The sequence below is a fragment of the Puma concolor genome, chromosome A1 (genome assembly GCF_028749965.1).
Source record: "Puma concolor isolate L17-30 chromosome A1, mPumCon1.1.hap2, whole genome shotgun sequence".
Classification (NCBI taxonomy): Eukaryota; Metazoa; Chordata; class Mammalia; order Carnivora; family Felidae; genus Puma; species Puma concolor.
The window spans coordinates 67236754-67251609 of NC_141667.1; the positions used below are offsets into that span (position 1 = coordinate 67236754).

Here is a 14856-nt window from a genome sequence, read left to right on the forward strand (position 1 = left end):
TAGCTGGATATAGGTTTATTGTGGCACTGAATGTGAACAGGGACTGGTGTGGCCAGCACCGATGTGTGGTGGTGGTGGAGGGAGTGGCGGGAAATGGAGGGGGTAGGGCAGGGCCCAGGGAACCCCAGGCTCAGGCCAGGAATTGGGGTTGGGGTGACCTTTGCCAACTCTACCCAGAAATCTGGGGTGATGACTCAAGAACTGGCAATCCCTCTGGCTGGGCTGGATGAGGCAGCAGTGGATGGGAGGGGCTCACACATGGGAAAAGGCGTGGCTCTTGCAGAGGGGCTTGTCCTTCTTGGAGTAGAAAGTCTTTCCTTCCAGGTTGATCTGGCATATCTGAGGACAGCCAAGGTCAAGTCACATGCGGTTGGCGGTGGCAGGAGAGTCCCCGTCCCAACCTCTCAGGAATTCCAGAGGCAGGGGGTGGGAGGGAGGCTGGTAAAGAACATGGCACAGGGGTGAGACCCAAGTCCAGGGAGGGGGCACTCACCGCACACACGAAGCAAGTGTCATGCCAGCTGAAGCCCAGCGCCTCCAGGAAGCGGTCCCCTGCATCGATCTTGAAGTCACAGCCCCGGCATTTCGTGCCAAACATCTTCTCATAGTCTGAGGATGGAGGCAGAGAGGAAGGGGGCACTGGGTTCTGGCCTGACCCACCCCCATCCCTTACCCGTGCCCCCCCTTCGCCACCCCCCTACCTCGCTCGCAGTAGGGTGCGCCTTCCTCCATGTAAAAGGCCCTGTTCCGAATGGGCGTCTTGCAGGCCGCGCAGGTAAAGCAGTGCACATGCCAGGTCATCTTTAGGGCATGCATGATCTCCTAGGAGGATGCTACAGTCACCAGGCAGCTCGGCCCCTCCTCTCCAGAGCTGGGGACACAGGAAGGCTGGCCTTGGGCCCTCTTCCTTCCTGTGGTAAATGTTACATCTGCACATACACCATTCTCACTCTGCCTCCGGCCCTGAGGTCTCCCCGCGGATGTCCACTATGTTTCTGAGATTTGCCGTGTCCAAATCTCAGCTCCTAACCTCTGTACCCCAAACCTGCCTCCCCGACAGCAGTCCCTATCTCAGTTGACAGCAACTCCATCCTTCCATCTGCTCAGGCCATATGCCCTGCTTTCTCTCATGCACCACATTGGATCTTCCAGGAACACCTGCTGGGTCCGCCTTCAAGGTGAATCCAGATCTTGCCCACTTCTTACTTCCTATCTGACGTGGGATGTGAACCTCAGGCACCCCTGGCCTTGGTGATGCACAGTAACACTGACTTCTGAGCTCCTCCTTCTGCCCCTACAGACTGATACCAACCTGAGACCACATTCCCCTCTGCTCGAATGCCTCCCTGCCTTTCCCTCTGGCCTCTGTATCCTCTGAGCTCCCCACATGGACTCTTGCCTATGGTTGATGCACCGGGCCCGCCAGTCTTGGGGCTTCATGCTGGCTGTCCCCTCTGCCTGGACTGCTCTACCCCAGGTATCTCCACGTCTCACCCCTCACTGCCTTCAAGTTTCTGCTTCAATATCCCTTTCTCCATGAGGCCCGTTCTGACAACACCAGTTAATACTTCCTAATCTGCCTTTCCTTTTTTTTTTTAATTAAAAAAATTTTTTTAAATGTTTATTTACTTTTGAAAAAGAGAGAGACCGAGCACGAGCAAGAGAGGGGCAGAGAGAGAGGGAGACACAGAATCCGAAGCAGACTCCAGGCTTCAAGCTGTCAGCACAGAGCCTGATGCTGGGCTTGAACTCACGAACTATGAAATCATGACCTGAGCTGAAGTCAGCTGACCATCAGCTGAAGTTAAGCTGATGCTTAACCGACTTAAGCCACCCATGTGCCCCCAATCTGCCTTTCCAATGCCATGTTCCCAATACTTTTAACTCTGTTCTCTTTATCCCTGAACACTTTTACTAACACACCACCAAGTAATTTACTTATTGTGTCTACGGCTTATCATCTGCCTTTCCTCCCTTCTTCCTGCTCAGATGTAAAGTCCAGGAGGGAGCGAGTTGTGACTGTTCTATTAGTGGATATACTGTAACAGTGCCTGTCTCTGTGGGTGCTCATCAGCAAATATTTGCGAGTTAACCTGCACTACTGGAGTGGGAGGAAGCAGAGGCTCAGGGAGAGTCTGTGCTCTCACTGGCCTCGGCTGTCAATCCTGAGGACCCTTGGGCCAACCAGGGTCAGCAGCATTCAGATCTAGAGCAGGCAGAGGGCAGTGTGGGGCTTTGAGGGGGTCGGATCTGTGGCTCCAACCAGACCTTGCTTCTTAGCTGGGTAACTTGGCCAAGTTACCTCCTCTTGACAGTTGGTTCCTTCCCTTGTGATCTGGGAACCTAATCCCAGCCTTGCAGGTTGTTGTAAGAATGCTCCTACAGGGGCGCCTGGGTGGCTCAGTCAGTTAAGTGTCCGACTTCGGCTCAGGTCGTGATCTCACGGTTCGTGAGTTCAAGCCCCGCGTCGGGCTCTGTGCTGACAGCTCAGAACCTGGAGCCTGTTTCCGATTCTGTGTCTCCCTCTCTCTCTCTCTGACCCTCCCCCGTTCATGCTCTATGTCTCAAAAACAAATAAACGTTAAAAAAAAAAAAAAAAAAGAATGCTCCTACATTTATGTTGGGGGTCCCAGACCCTGTGCCTGCCAAGGTGTCATTGGGGGAGCACCTATTTCTGCCTGTAGGGATGGTGAAGACCAGTTTGTACAGAAATGCCTGGAAGGGTCAGGTTGAAATCTAGGTGTTAAAGTGAAATCTGATTTTCAAATGGTGCCCACTAATTTATTATTATTTTTGTTGTTGTTTATTTATTTTTGAGAGAGTGTGTGTGAGAGTGTGAGCAGGGGAGGAGCAGGGGGAGGGGGTGGACAGAGGATTCGAAACGGGCTCTGTGCTGACAGCAGCGAGCCCAATGGAGGGCTTGAACTCACAAACTGCAAGATCATGACCTGAGCCAAAATTGGACACTCAACCAATTAAGCTACCCAGAAGCCCCTATTGCCCATTAATTTAAAAGGACAATGTAGACCAAGCAAGACATGTGGGCGGCACCTAGCTCTCAGACGGCCTATCTGTGCCCTCTGCATCTATGTCACATTTCACATATACCTCACAACCATCCTGGCCAGGAAGTTACTGCCACCATTTTAGTGAGGCCCAGAGACAGTGACTTGCACCAGGTCACATAGTCAAGAGAAGGTAGAAATGGGTTTTGTGCCCAAGTCTGGCTAGCTTCAAAGCTGGCTCTTCCCATGTCTGGTGTTGCCTCTTTTCAAGGAGCGGACCAAGGGTCCAAGGGAAGGAACTTGGCTGCAAGCTGGCAGGACAGGGGGCTCGGGCAAGAGCATGGGCAGCCCAGAGCTGGGTCCAGTGGATGTGTGAGCAGGGAGGCAGATTTCTGCTGGTATTCAGAAGAACCTGTAAGTCAGTTACCAGTGTTTATTTTATGCCCTAGTTCCTAAATCTGTCTGCCTCTCCCATCCCCACTGCCCTGACCCAGGCCCCAGCAGCCTGTTCCCTTCCCTAGCTCTGTTTCCCCTTTCCCAGAGGAAGCTTGCTGCAGCACAGCTGACCTCATCAGCCCCAGCTCCAATCTCCTAACACGGCCCCCGCTCACCTCTTCTGCCTCATCTCACACCCTTCCCAGGTGTTACCTTGTGATACAAGCTATTCCTTCTGCTTGGAGTGCTCTTTCCTGACCCTTCTTCAAGCTAATTCCTACTCATTTTTAAAGTTCAGCTTAGAGGCCACTTCCATCCATTCCTTCAACCATTTACTGACCACCTCCTGTACACAGAGCCCAATCTAAAGCAAGAGCAAAACAGCCCTGGTCCCAGCCCATGGAGTTCACACCTGGGGAAAAGATGGGGCAAAAGGACTGGGAAGTAATGAGCAAACTGTGGGAGCCCTAGCCTGGTAGAAGGATTACGTCTCACGGGAGGTGTTCCTAAGGAAATGATATGAGTCCAAGATGAGAAGGAACAAGATAAAAAGGGTGCTAAACTAGTATTCCTGGTGGAGAGGACAGAATGTGCAAAGGCCCTGTGGTAAGGGAAACAGCACACTGGCAAAATGAAAGGGCCCACATGACTGGAGCACTGGAGAGGGGCTAGTGATGAGAGGTGAGCCTAAAGAGTATAGGTTTCCAAGGGCACCTATGTGACTCAGTTGGTTGAGCGTCTGACTCCTGGTTTTGGCTCAGGTCATGATCCCAGGGTCATGGGATTAAGCCCTGCATCAGGCTCCGTGCTGAGTGTGGAGTCTGTTTAAGATTCTCTCTCTCCTTCTCTCTGCCTTTTCTCTGGTTCGTGCTCTTTCTCTCTCAAGAAAGAAAGAGAAAGAATGAAAGAACGAAAGAAAAGAGTATAGGATTCCAGATGCGGTCCCCAAACCAGGGTAGGCCCCATCTAATGTGTCACTCATGCTGTGCTGCTTCCCTCCACCTCCACTGAGACAATTTGTCCTGTATTTCTCTCCTTGTGCTCCACGCTGATCTCCCAGGGCAGGCACAGTTCTGAGCTCTGGGTGCAGACAGGGCATGGAGCACCCAGCAGGTTGTGGAGGTAAGCTTCCTTCACCTTCCCCCCAGGGTGAGGTGGGGGCTTCCTAGAGTTTGTCAGGCCCTGAGTCCTTGTAAGAGGGGAAGCTAAGGGCCCCTGAGTTTCTGTGGAACATTAGCCTGAGTTGGGGCACGAGAGGGTTTGCCACCCAAGGCTTACTCCAGAACCTGGGAGCCAGCCAGGCCCTATTAGCCTTGGCTTCCCATCTGTGGCCTGGGTGATAACCCTGCCCACCCGGGAAGGGGGAGTGAGGTAGGACAAGAGTGCAGTGTAACACAGACAGAGCAGTCATTGAACAGGAGGGCCTTGATTTGTAGATGCCCAGCTCAGGAAATGTTCTGGGATCCAGCCCATTCTGTTAAAACAGTCTAATGGGGTGTGGCCTAGGCTGGCTGGGAAATGACTATGATCTTGGGCAAAATTCCCTCATCTAAAAGACGGGAATACCAAACTGACTTCCTATAGTACAATTGTGTAGCTGGATGCCTACACGCTTTAAGTGTACCACAACACAAATTGGCATTACAGTGACAAAGACTGTGATCATATCCAATTCCCCCTTCCTGTCTACTGATGGAACCTCCATTTTTTGCTGGGCACATGACTGCCCCAAAGATACTATATTTCCCAGCCTCTCTTACAGCTCAGCAGGGTCAAGTGACTGGGATTTGGCCAATGGGATGGAAGCACAAGGGTTGGGTGGCAGCATCTTCTAAAGATGGCTGCCACAAGACTTCAATTCCTACTTCCCTTCCCAGCTTCCTGCTGGCTGAAACGTGGAGATTTTAGCTGAGGCTCAAGGGTCTTCTTGGACTGTTTAGTAAGCCTGTGCTGAGAATGGCCAAGGATCAAGATACAGAAGCCTAGATCTGTCTACTAGTCCTGGACTGCCCACCTCTGGACTTTCTTAAGTGGGAAATAAGCTGCCACTATTTTGAGTTTTCTACTGCTCATGCTCAAAGTAATCTTTACTAATATGAACATCACCACAGAGCTCTCTGGCCACATCTGGTACCTCCGCCTCTGTATCCAGAAATAAGGAGAGGCATGAATGTCAGGAAGAGCCCAAGCGGGGAGTCAACAGTGCCTGGGGCCACTCCAGCATAGCTCTCATGCTCTGTAACCTTGGGCAGTTTCTCCTCCTCTCTGGGTGTCAATTTCCATACATATGCAACAGGAACCCCTGCCTGTTCTGCCCCCTTTGCCTCTGACTGTACCCTTGGCTCCTGACATCCTCTGAGTCTTCCCATCCTAGTGTGAGCTCCTGCGGGCAGGACCTGTTACTTCACAACGTGTCCTCAAGCATGGGTCACACTATCTGGCACACTGCCCACACTTAAGAGAATGAATGGGGGAAGGCAGATGGCCCATCACTCTTTGCTCATGACACACACTGACCAAAGTCCCAAGCCTGGCTCCTGTTGGCAGCTAGGTTGCCCTGCAGAAAATATGGCCAGGCTCTACTGTGTGCTTAGTTTCAGTGGGAAGAACAGGATTTTTTTAGTGTTTATTAACTTTGAAAGAGAGAGAGACAGAGAGAATCCCAAGCAGTCCCTACACTGTCAGTGCAGAGCCCGACGCAGGGCTCAAACCCATGAATCGTGAGATCATGCCTGAGCCAAAACCAAGAGTTGGACACTTAACTCACTGAGCCACCCAGGCACCCCAGGATTTTTTAAATCAAGATTATTATTATTTTTTAAAATGTTTTTATTTATTCTTGAGAGAGAGAGAGCATGAGCAAGGGAAGGGCAGAGAGAGAGGGAGACAGAGGATCTGAGGCGGGGCTCTGTGCTGACAGCAGTGAGTCCAATGTGGGGCTGGAACTCATGAACTGTAATATCATGACCTGAGCCGAAGTTGGATGCTCAACCGATTGAGCCACCCCAGAGCCCCGGAAAGAACAGGATTTTGAATCACAAATTTGTGTGTCTGCATTTCTGGCTTTGTCACTCCATAGTTCTATGCCCTTCAGACACATTGAGTTACCTGTCAGTTTCTGTCCTCTCATGCACTGACATGGCAGACACTATGGATTGGCCTCCCCAAAGCCTGTCATGACCCTCTTCCTTTTCCCCTTCCTTTCTTATGGGAGACAAAGGCTAAAATACTGAGTTTGCCAAAATCCCCCACAGCCCAGGTGCTCATAGGATAACAATTCCAAACACAGAGATGAAGATGCAAGTTTCTGGTTTTTCTTCCAGAGTCAAAAAGCAAAACCTTGTTAAAATAATGCCATTTGGCCCTTCCCTCTCCTTCCTGCCTGAATATACAAGAATATCAGGCCTGGGGCTTGAGTAGTCATCTGGTAACCATGATATGATAGGCTTGGGGACAAGGGTCCACATGCTAAGGATTTCCGAGCCAAAGGCAGGAAAAGACTAATAGGCATCCTTAAGCTGCTGTTTCAGCTCTGGAATTCTTTTTATTTATTTTTATTTTTTTACTTTTAAAATTCTTTAATCTTTATTCACTTTTGAGAGACAGAGCATGAGTGGGGGAGGGGCAGAGAGAGAGGGGGGACACAGAATCCAAAGCAGGCTCCAGGCTCTGAGCTGTCAGCACGGAGCCTGATACAGGGTTCGAACCCACGACCCATAAGATCATGACCTGAGCCAGAGTCGGATGCTCAACTGACCGAGCTACCCAGGTGCCCCTCTGGAATTCTTTTTAAATGTTTATTTTTTTTATTTTTGAGAGACAGACTGAAAGCAGAGGAGAGGCAGAGAGAGGGAAAGAGCGAGAATCCCAAGCAGGCTCCACGCTGATGGCAGAGTCTGATACGGGGCTTGAACTCACGAACCGTGAGATCATGACCTGAGACGAAGTCGGACGCTTAACCAACTGAGCCACCCAGCCGCCCCAACTCTGGAATTCTCATGGCTGAAGTAAATAACCGCTTCTGTTTAAATCTCTGCAGTAGGGTTTAGTTATTGCAGCTGAATGCAATCCCACGGACACAGCCAGCATCTCTTATTTTGGCCTCATCAGCACCTACCTTCTTTCTTTGGGTAATGTCATCTTGTTTTATTTCAGGGAACCAATCCTCCCTCACTCAGTCTATGGTTCAGGTAGGGCTGCCTGACCCCTGCTTCAGTGGGTGTCACCTGGGCTTGGCTAATCCGAGTCCTAGGGATTGGTCGAGAGATGGGCATGTGACACAAGCTATTCCAGTGAGCATCAGCACCAGGCCCCTTGACGCATCAGCTTGCACGGAGGTGCAAGCTTCTCTTTGCAGTGCTAAGCTGGGGAGATGTAACCCTGGCACCACTGTGGCACCATCTTTGCCACCTTCTTGGGAAAAGTATGCGGGCAACAAGGCCAATGCAGACAAAAACAGACGCAAGTAGTGGAAAAAGTCCTGATGACCCCAAGACCTGCAGTCAGCAGGGCCTGAAGTTGGTGCCCCTTGGGCGTTCTGATTATTTGAGCTGATACACATATCCCTCACTTTTCGAATGTCAATGTTACACCACCTCACTTTTATGAGAGACCTGCCAACTGAAAGGAATCCGATAAGGAATTTTGCTTTTAGGAAGAAAGGCGAAAAGTGAAAATAGCGTTCAGCGTTTTGTTTTGTAGTGAGCCATCACTGAGGCAGCACACACCCTGTACCCTGAGCAGCAAGCGGCCCCGCCCAGCTCCTTCCCTAGAAACCACACTCAGCATCTCAGCATCAAGCAGCCACAGTTCTGAACTGTGTCTATGAGCATCTGTGCTTTATCTCAATTTACTTCGTGCATCTGTTAGCAAGATGTGTCCTAAGGTACCAGAAAAGCCTACAAGAGGTTATTTTTTGGGTCTGGGAATGCTCAAGTTTTTTTTCCATATAAATGAACAGTACTTGCTTCTTCACTTTATGCCATTTTGGCTTGGGAAAGTTTTCATAGGAACACTCTACTTTCAGAGAACCGGGGAAACCTGTACACTCTTGCTTGAGCCCCTCTGAGCAGGATTTTGGTCATTTGTTAAGAGGATCCTGGTTAACACAAAATGAGGCCAATGTAGCAGCCTATTTATGAAGCTGCTAAGGATCCAAAGGGCTCATGACAGGAGAGCCTCTAGGCCTAAGAGTTGCTCAATAGTATTCCTCAATGCTGACAGGGTCAGATTCACCCTCCCACCCACCTGCCAGCCCTACTCACGCCTGTGATCTTCTTCTTGCACTTGGCACAGCTGGGTGCATAGCGCACATCATAGCAGGGGGGGCAGAAGATGGCACCCTTCTCCTCAAAGAAGCCGCCCTCTTCCAGGACCTTCCCACACTGGCTGCACACAAATTCCTCAGGGTGGTATGCATGGCCCAGTGCCACCAGGTAGCGGCCCCTAAGAGGGAGGCGAGGGCAGTAAGTGGGAGTGTATGCAGAAGAGGTGGGAGGTCCTGGCCAGAGCCCAAGTGGGTTTAGTGAACACCTGTTCTGAAGCCTGGAAGGGAAACCCTTTCTCCCAATTTTCCAAATAAAGGAGAAACAGGCTTGGGAGGTGACCCAAGTGATGACACAGTGATGAAACTGTGCTGCTTTGATGACAAGAGATGGGGACAGAGGCAGCATTGGAATAAGGAGGATTACATTGGGTGGGGGCGGCTGACTTGGGCCTAATGAGACAAACCAGAGGAGTTGGTGCCCTGGGGACGGGAGGCCCAGAGTGCCCATCAGCTCCGAAAACCAGTAGGTACCTGAACCGACCCTGGTGCCCACCCTGTCCCACTTGCCTAGTCCATCTGGCCTGGAGAAGGGCCTGCAGGTCCCAAATAAATGAGGGTGTCTGAAGAAGGGGATTCTCTGCAGAGCCTGAGAGCTGACAGGAGTCGAGAGCAGTGCAAGACCAGGGCTGAGAACTACCAAGATTCTAGAAGCCAGCATACTGACTCTGGGGGGCTGTGTGACCTTGCTGGGCCCCAGGGAACAGTGCAAGGAGAGAGAGGCCTCTGGCCTGTCTACTCTGAGAGCAGAGATTTGGCAGAGACCAAGTGAGCAGGAAGGAGAAGCAGAGGAGCTGGGAGGGGCAGGCCCTTCCCTGCCCAGACAGCAGCCTTTCTAGGGGTGCTGCTTGAATGTATTGTTGGTACTTCCTCCATTTCAGCAGGGCAAACACTGATAGAGGCTGATGCAGGGTGGGGTGGGGGAAGTAATACAGGATGCAGAATCTGAGGACCTAGGCCAGGTCCCTGCCCCCACTGCAACGGGGAACTGAATCCTTATCCTCCCACAGTGACAGCTGAGATGAGTGGGGAGGCAGACGGGGGAGCAGAGGTCGGAAAGATGCCAGGGCCAGGCTTTAGGACAGGAAAGGCCAGGATAGGAAAGGAACCGGGCCACCCACCGGATGACCTTGTGGCACTGGTGGCACACGGGAGTCTTGCCATTGCTGCCACCACCTGCTCCTGTGCCTCCTCCAGTGGCTGCCTGCACGATGGAGGTGCGGTTCTGCAGAGGTGTGGGTGTGGCTGGCTGGCTGTGCCGGGTCAACACCGTGCTGGTCTTGTCCGGGGCGTAGCGCTCAGCAAATGCAGGGTCCACAGCCCAGGGTGGGCGGCTAGTGGGGCTGGGGGTGGTAGGGCCTGCCAGGGCCAAGGAAAGTGGCTCCAGGGGGTTGCCCAGGGACCCCAAGTGTCAGAGGGTCGAGCCAGGGGCAACTTGGAGCCCCCCCCCCTCACCCTGCATGCCCCTGGAGGCTACCCACCCTTCCCAAGGCCCAAGCCCACTTTCTCTCACCAGGCCAGGGTTCCTGGGGTGTAGCTGAGGCTGGGGCTGGGGCTTCTGTCCTGGGCACCTGGCTGCAAGATCTGCCATTCAAGGCCCTGTATGGCTGGAGCTCCTGGCATGGCCCCACCCCCCAACCTTGGTCTTCCTGGCCCCATGGGAGATGACTGGGTACATGAGAGTTGCTGGGCTGGACTCCAGGTCCCACTGGGAGAGGTATGTGTAGGGCAGCTTCTCCTAGTCAGGTTCTAGCCATCAGGTCTGTTGTGTGGGACTGGGAGGTGGAGAAGGGCTCTCCCTTCTGAGGCAGCTCTTGGGGCTTCCTCATTCCAGAGATCTAGCTCTGATGGCAGGTACTACCCCTCACTGAGACCCAGACTGGCATGGCCCACACTGGATTTGAACACCTAACACCCCCACACCCAAAACAAGCCCACAAAGATAGAAGACAAAGGCGGAGAAAGCAGGGCTGAGAATGTTTATTTCCATGCCTAAGCCAGCACAGACCTGGCAGATAGCAGTACCATAGGGCAAAGAGGGAAGGCAGTGTCAGACAGAGCCAGGCTCTCTGCCAGGCCAGCAGGAGGCTCAGTCCAGGGGCAGGAAAGGAGTGGGTAGGCAGAAGCTGCAGCAACCAAGGGGGGTGCCCTCGGTGGGAGGAACAGAAGAGAGAGGCAGAGAGGGCAGCCGGCCGGTGAGGGCCAAGCTACGACTGCACGTTGAGCACGTGGGCAGAGCGCTGGTGGTGCCAGTCCCGGAGGCAGGTGTAGCGTGGGCTCTGCAGCTCCAGGACATACTTTTCCCTGGGGGGGCAGAGAGAGAAGAAGGAGGAAGTAGAAGGAAGGAGGTGAAAGGGAGGAAGGGAGGGAGGATGGAAAGGAGGAAGGAAGGAGGGAGGGAGGGAGGCAGGAAGGAAGGAAGGAAGGAAAGAAGGAAGGAAAATGGAGAGCCCTGGTTGTGGACCCTCAGAAGCAGACATAGGGCAGTGGCTGGAATGGAAGAGACAAGAGGTAAGAAAGAGGGGCTACTGCCCATCCTTTTACCTTGATTTCTTCAGGTGTTCCTCATCCGGGTCTTGCACTGAGAGGGCAGAGGCAGGCATTGACCAAGGGAAGACAGAAGGCCACCCCAGCCCTGAGCCCTGGCAGAAGGTCACAGGGCGCCAGAGCAGGCTCCATTTGAGCCCAGGCCCAGGCCCAGGCTAGAGGCCAGCAGGAGAGTCCGCCCTGCCCTGGGCTGGCACTTACTGAACTCGGTGCCCGTGAGGTGGGCAAGGATGCGGAAGGAACGGGACTGGCCTGTCCCGGGCCGAGGCCGCCAGTCCTCTGTGTCCTCCATCAGCCGCTGCTTGCTGGCATCTGGAACCAGCGGCCGGAGCGGCTGTCTGTGGGGAGGGCGTGGCTCAGAACTTCATGCTGGGGGTGGGTAGTGGGGGCAGCCCCTCCCAGCATTGGTGCATGTGGGCTATGGTGCTTAGGAGAGTGGAGGAGGGCAAGGCCAGGGCCCTGCTAGGTGAGGGGTGGGGAGGGTAGCTATGTGAGAGGAAAGGAGGGCAGCTAGGGTAGGGAGGGGCCACCGCCCAGAATGCCAAAAGGAAGGAAGAAAGGAACAGGCAGAGGGGGCTCACTGACTTGTCAGGGGTCTGCACCTGTGAAGGAAATAGACAGATGGACAGATAAAGGGACAAAGGGACAGACACAAGGAAGAAGAAAAATGGCAAGGGGTCAGAGTAGCCAGGGGCAAGGCTGTACTGAGTGTCTGGGGCTCAGTTGGCCCGACACCACACCCCAATCCCAGGCCACCAGTGGGGGGGTCCCTGCTTAGTTCAGAGCCTCCAGGAGGGCAGACCCTGGGCAGGAGCCACACCCTCAGAGGGGCCCTGTATCTACAGCCCCCGCCCCGGCCGCCAGGGGTCACTGCCGCACGGATCTGCCTCATGGTTCCAGCCGGGCTGAGGCGCAACGCAGACTGAGCAGCAGCGCGGGCAGCGGGCTTGGGGCCTTGGACAGATGGCGTGGGCGTGAGAGGTTGGTGGGCAGGACCGACGTACCCATTCTGCTGCAGGGCGCTGTCAGCGGGCGGGGGCGCCCCAAAGGGCCGGGCCGTCTTGTTGAGGGAGGCGCTGGGTGCAAAGGTGTACCGCGGGGGGTCCGCGGCAGGGGCCAGGGCCTGGGCGGAGACAGAGCCGGGCAGGGCGGGCAGGGAGGGCGCTGGGCAGGGGGAACGCTCAGCCAGAGGTGAATGCCCCCCTGGCGTGTCGTGGAGAGGACAGCGGTGCTCCAGCCCCACCCCCACACATCTGGACAGAGGCCTAGGGGAGGTGGGGGGGGGTGCTCAGGTTTCAAGGGGCCCATTTGGGAGGAATGATCTCAGCCCACGCGGGCCAAAGGGCAGACGAGTACGGCTTGTAGCACAGGCCAGCGGAAGGCAGCGGACAGATAGGCAGTCATGCATGGTGCCCAGACCGTGCGGCAGCCCCCGGACCAACTCCCAGTCTCCCAGAGTCTCCCAGCTCTGGCCCCATCCTCTACTCCAGGCCAGGGATGGAAGTATCAAGGCTCCTAGTTGCCGGGGAGGGCAGGTCAGCCCAATAGTCCAATCCTACCCCTCCAACCACCCAGATGTCTCGCTCACATATCCCACGTCCGTTGCCTACCTTCTGCGGTTTGCTCTGAGCCGGCTGGGCCCTGGAGGAGAAGGGGAAGGGGTGATAGGAGGCCAGGCCTGAGGGTGCCCCCATCCACCAGACAGGCCAGGGCCCTTGTACCTGCTGAGACCCAGGCTGAGGCGCTCCCCACAGGCACGAATCTTGTTCTGGGCTTCAATGTGTGTGAGGCCCCCCGCATTCTCACCATCAATGCTCAGCACCCAGTCACCCACAGCCACGCCTGCCTGTGAAGCTTTGCCTCCAGGAGTCAGCTGCAGACAGATGGAAGGTCATGGAGGCCCAAGCCTCTGCAGACCAAACTGAAGCCAACATTAGTCAACTCTGCTTAAGCTGCCCCACTTCTAGAACCTGGAGGCCTTTTCATTCAACATATTTCTGGGCAGCTGCTGAATACTAAAACAATCTGGGAGGGGTGGAGTTCACCTGAACCTCACAATCACCCCAATCACTATTTAGTTGTTTGTTCACCTCCATGACCCTCCTCCGCGCAGCCCAGAAACTGCTATGATGTCAACAAGCAGCCACCTTCAGGTTAAACCCCAAGCTTCTCAACTTCAACCACAGCCCTTGAACCCCCTGCTGGCCTCCTGCCTGGGCTATTTCGCCCACCCTCTGGCTTGTGCATATGGTGAGCTCCTCTGTGACGCTGAGAGGTGCTCTCACTGACCTCTTACAATCCCAGCACCCTGTCCTGCAGCCATCTGCAGGGATCTGCCAGGACCCTTTGAGAGCCAGGAACAGGCCCCCATCATCTCCAGGTACCCCATGAAGTGCTTGAAAGGGGCCCAAGGTGTCAGCTAGGGCTGTAAAAGAGTGTCACCCCCAAGCCTTCAATTGCCACATCACCCTCTTCCCTAATCCTTTGGGCTCTGCCTTGGGAATCTCTGGTTCCTGTGGCAAATAAGGTAATAGTGGCTGGCAGTAATGGTCACCACTAGCATGAACTGAGCCTGCCAGGAAGGACTTCTGGGAAGTGGTGGGCCTTGATGAAAGGACAACGGGATGTGTTGCCCAGGGGGTGAGAGAGTCTACTTAATGATGGCCTTGAGTGCTGGGGCGGGGAAGGAACCAGGACTTGGCCTTGAGGTTAGGAGGGGCCATCAGCAGTTTGAAAGCTCCAGTGGGGTATTTCCCAGACCCCTGATAGAGGTAACCCTGACAAATCCCACTGGACCCTACTGGCCCTCTAGCCCGGAGGCAGTGACCCAGAAAGGGGTGGGACAGCTGTTCATGGGTTTAAGCCCACAGGGCTGCCCAGGTTTCTGGCAAGAAGCCTGGCATTAAGTAGACTTTTATGGGGGAAGTGCTGGAAGGCAAATTCACACTTCATAGGTCGGGGCGGGGGTGGGGGGGGTGGGGTAGAACTGCGAGGTACTGGCTATCCGTGGCCCCAGGAGGCTCCCTAGTGGGCTGAAGCACAGACTGAGTTGAGGCAGGGAGAGGGGAGGTAGGAGGTTCCAGAGAGATCTCCAGAAGGCAGAGAGACCAGATGCAGAGACTGACAGCAAGACTGACTAGGGCAAGAAGAGAGAGCTGGCTCTATTGCATGCTTGGGAGGTTACAAGGGTGCCTCCTTCTTCATCTGCTACATGGTAACAAAAGCAGCTTACATTTATTGAGCACCTAGTACTGTCACATACTAACAGTGAATCTTCCAACAACCTGTGGAGTGGAGTCTCAGATTATATGCATTTTACACATGAGAAAAAAGACAGGTTATGTAACTTGCCTCAAGCTGCTCAGTTAGTCAAGAGGCAGGGCCAGGTCTGACGCTGACCTTAAGGCTCCACTAGTAGGCTACCTCTGCTGGGTGTTGGGACCCAACTCAGAGGTCAGCCCACCTAGAACAACTTGCTACTCTCTGGCTGGGTCTGGGGCCTAGATCTCTCTTGCTTTCAGTTCAATCCAACAACCCCTTATAATG

General features: G+C 54.1%; 1 protein-coding gene across 4 annotated transcripts in view; it reads right to left on the reverse strand.

The window, feature by feature from the left end:
- Window positions 1-14856, reverse strand: part of PDLIM7 (PDZ and LIM domain 7) — an 18119-nt gene continuing 3263 nt past the window's right edge. The window contains exons 3-13 of one of the 4 annotated variants that reach the window (XM_025924790.2): window positions 13032-13183; window positions 12921-12951; window positions 11896-11912; window positions 11512-11648; window positions 11308-11344; window positions 10277-10338; window positions 9885-10122; window positions 8705-8885; window positions 702-822; window positions 494-609; window positions 1-339 (exon numbers count right to left, since the gene is read on the reverse strand). In XM_025924790.2, coding sequence (XP_025780575.1) covers window positions 253-339; window positions 494-609; window positions 702-822; window positions 8705-8885; window positions 9885-10122; window positions 10277-10338; window positions 11308-11344; window positions 11512-11648; window positions 11896-11912; window positions 12921-12951; window positions 13032-13183 — 1179 coding nt within the window. In that variant the 3' untranslated portion in view covers window positions 1-252. Of the gene's footprint in view, window positions 340-493; window positions 610-701; window positions 823-8704; window positions 8886-9884; window positions 10123-10276; window positions 10348-10727; window positions 11068-11307; window positions 11345-11511; window positions 11649-11895; window positions 11913-12314; window positions 12434-12920; window positions 12952-13031; window positions 13184-14856 lie in introns of those variants that run through there. The other 3 variants (XM_025924788.2, XM_025924786.2, XM_086681808.1) reach the window with 3 other exon arrangements.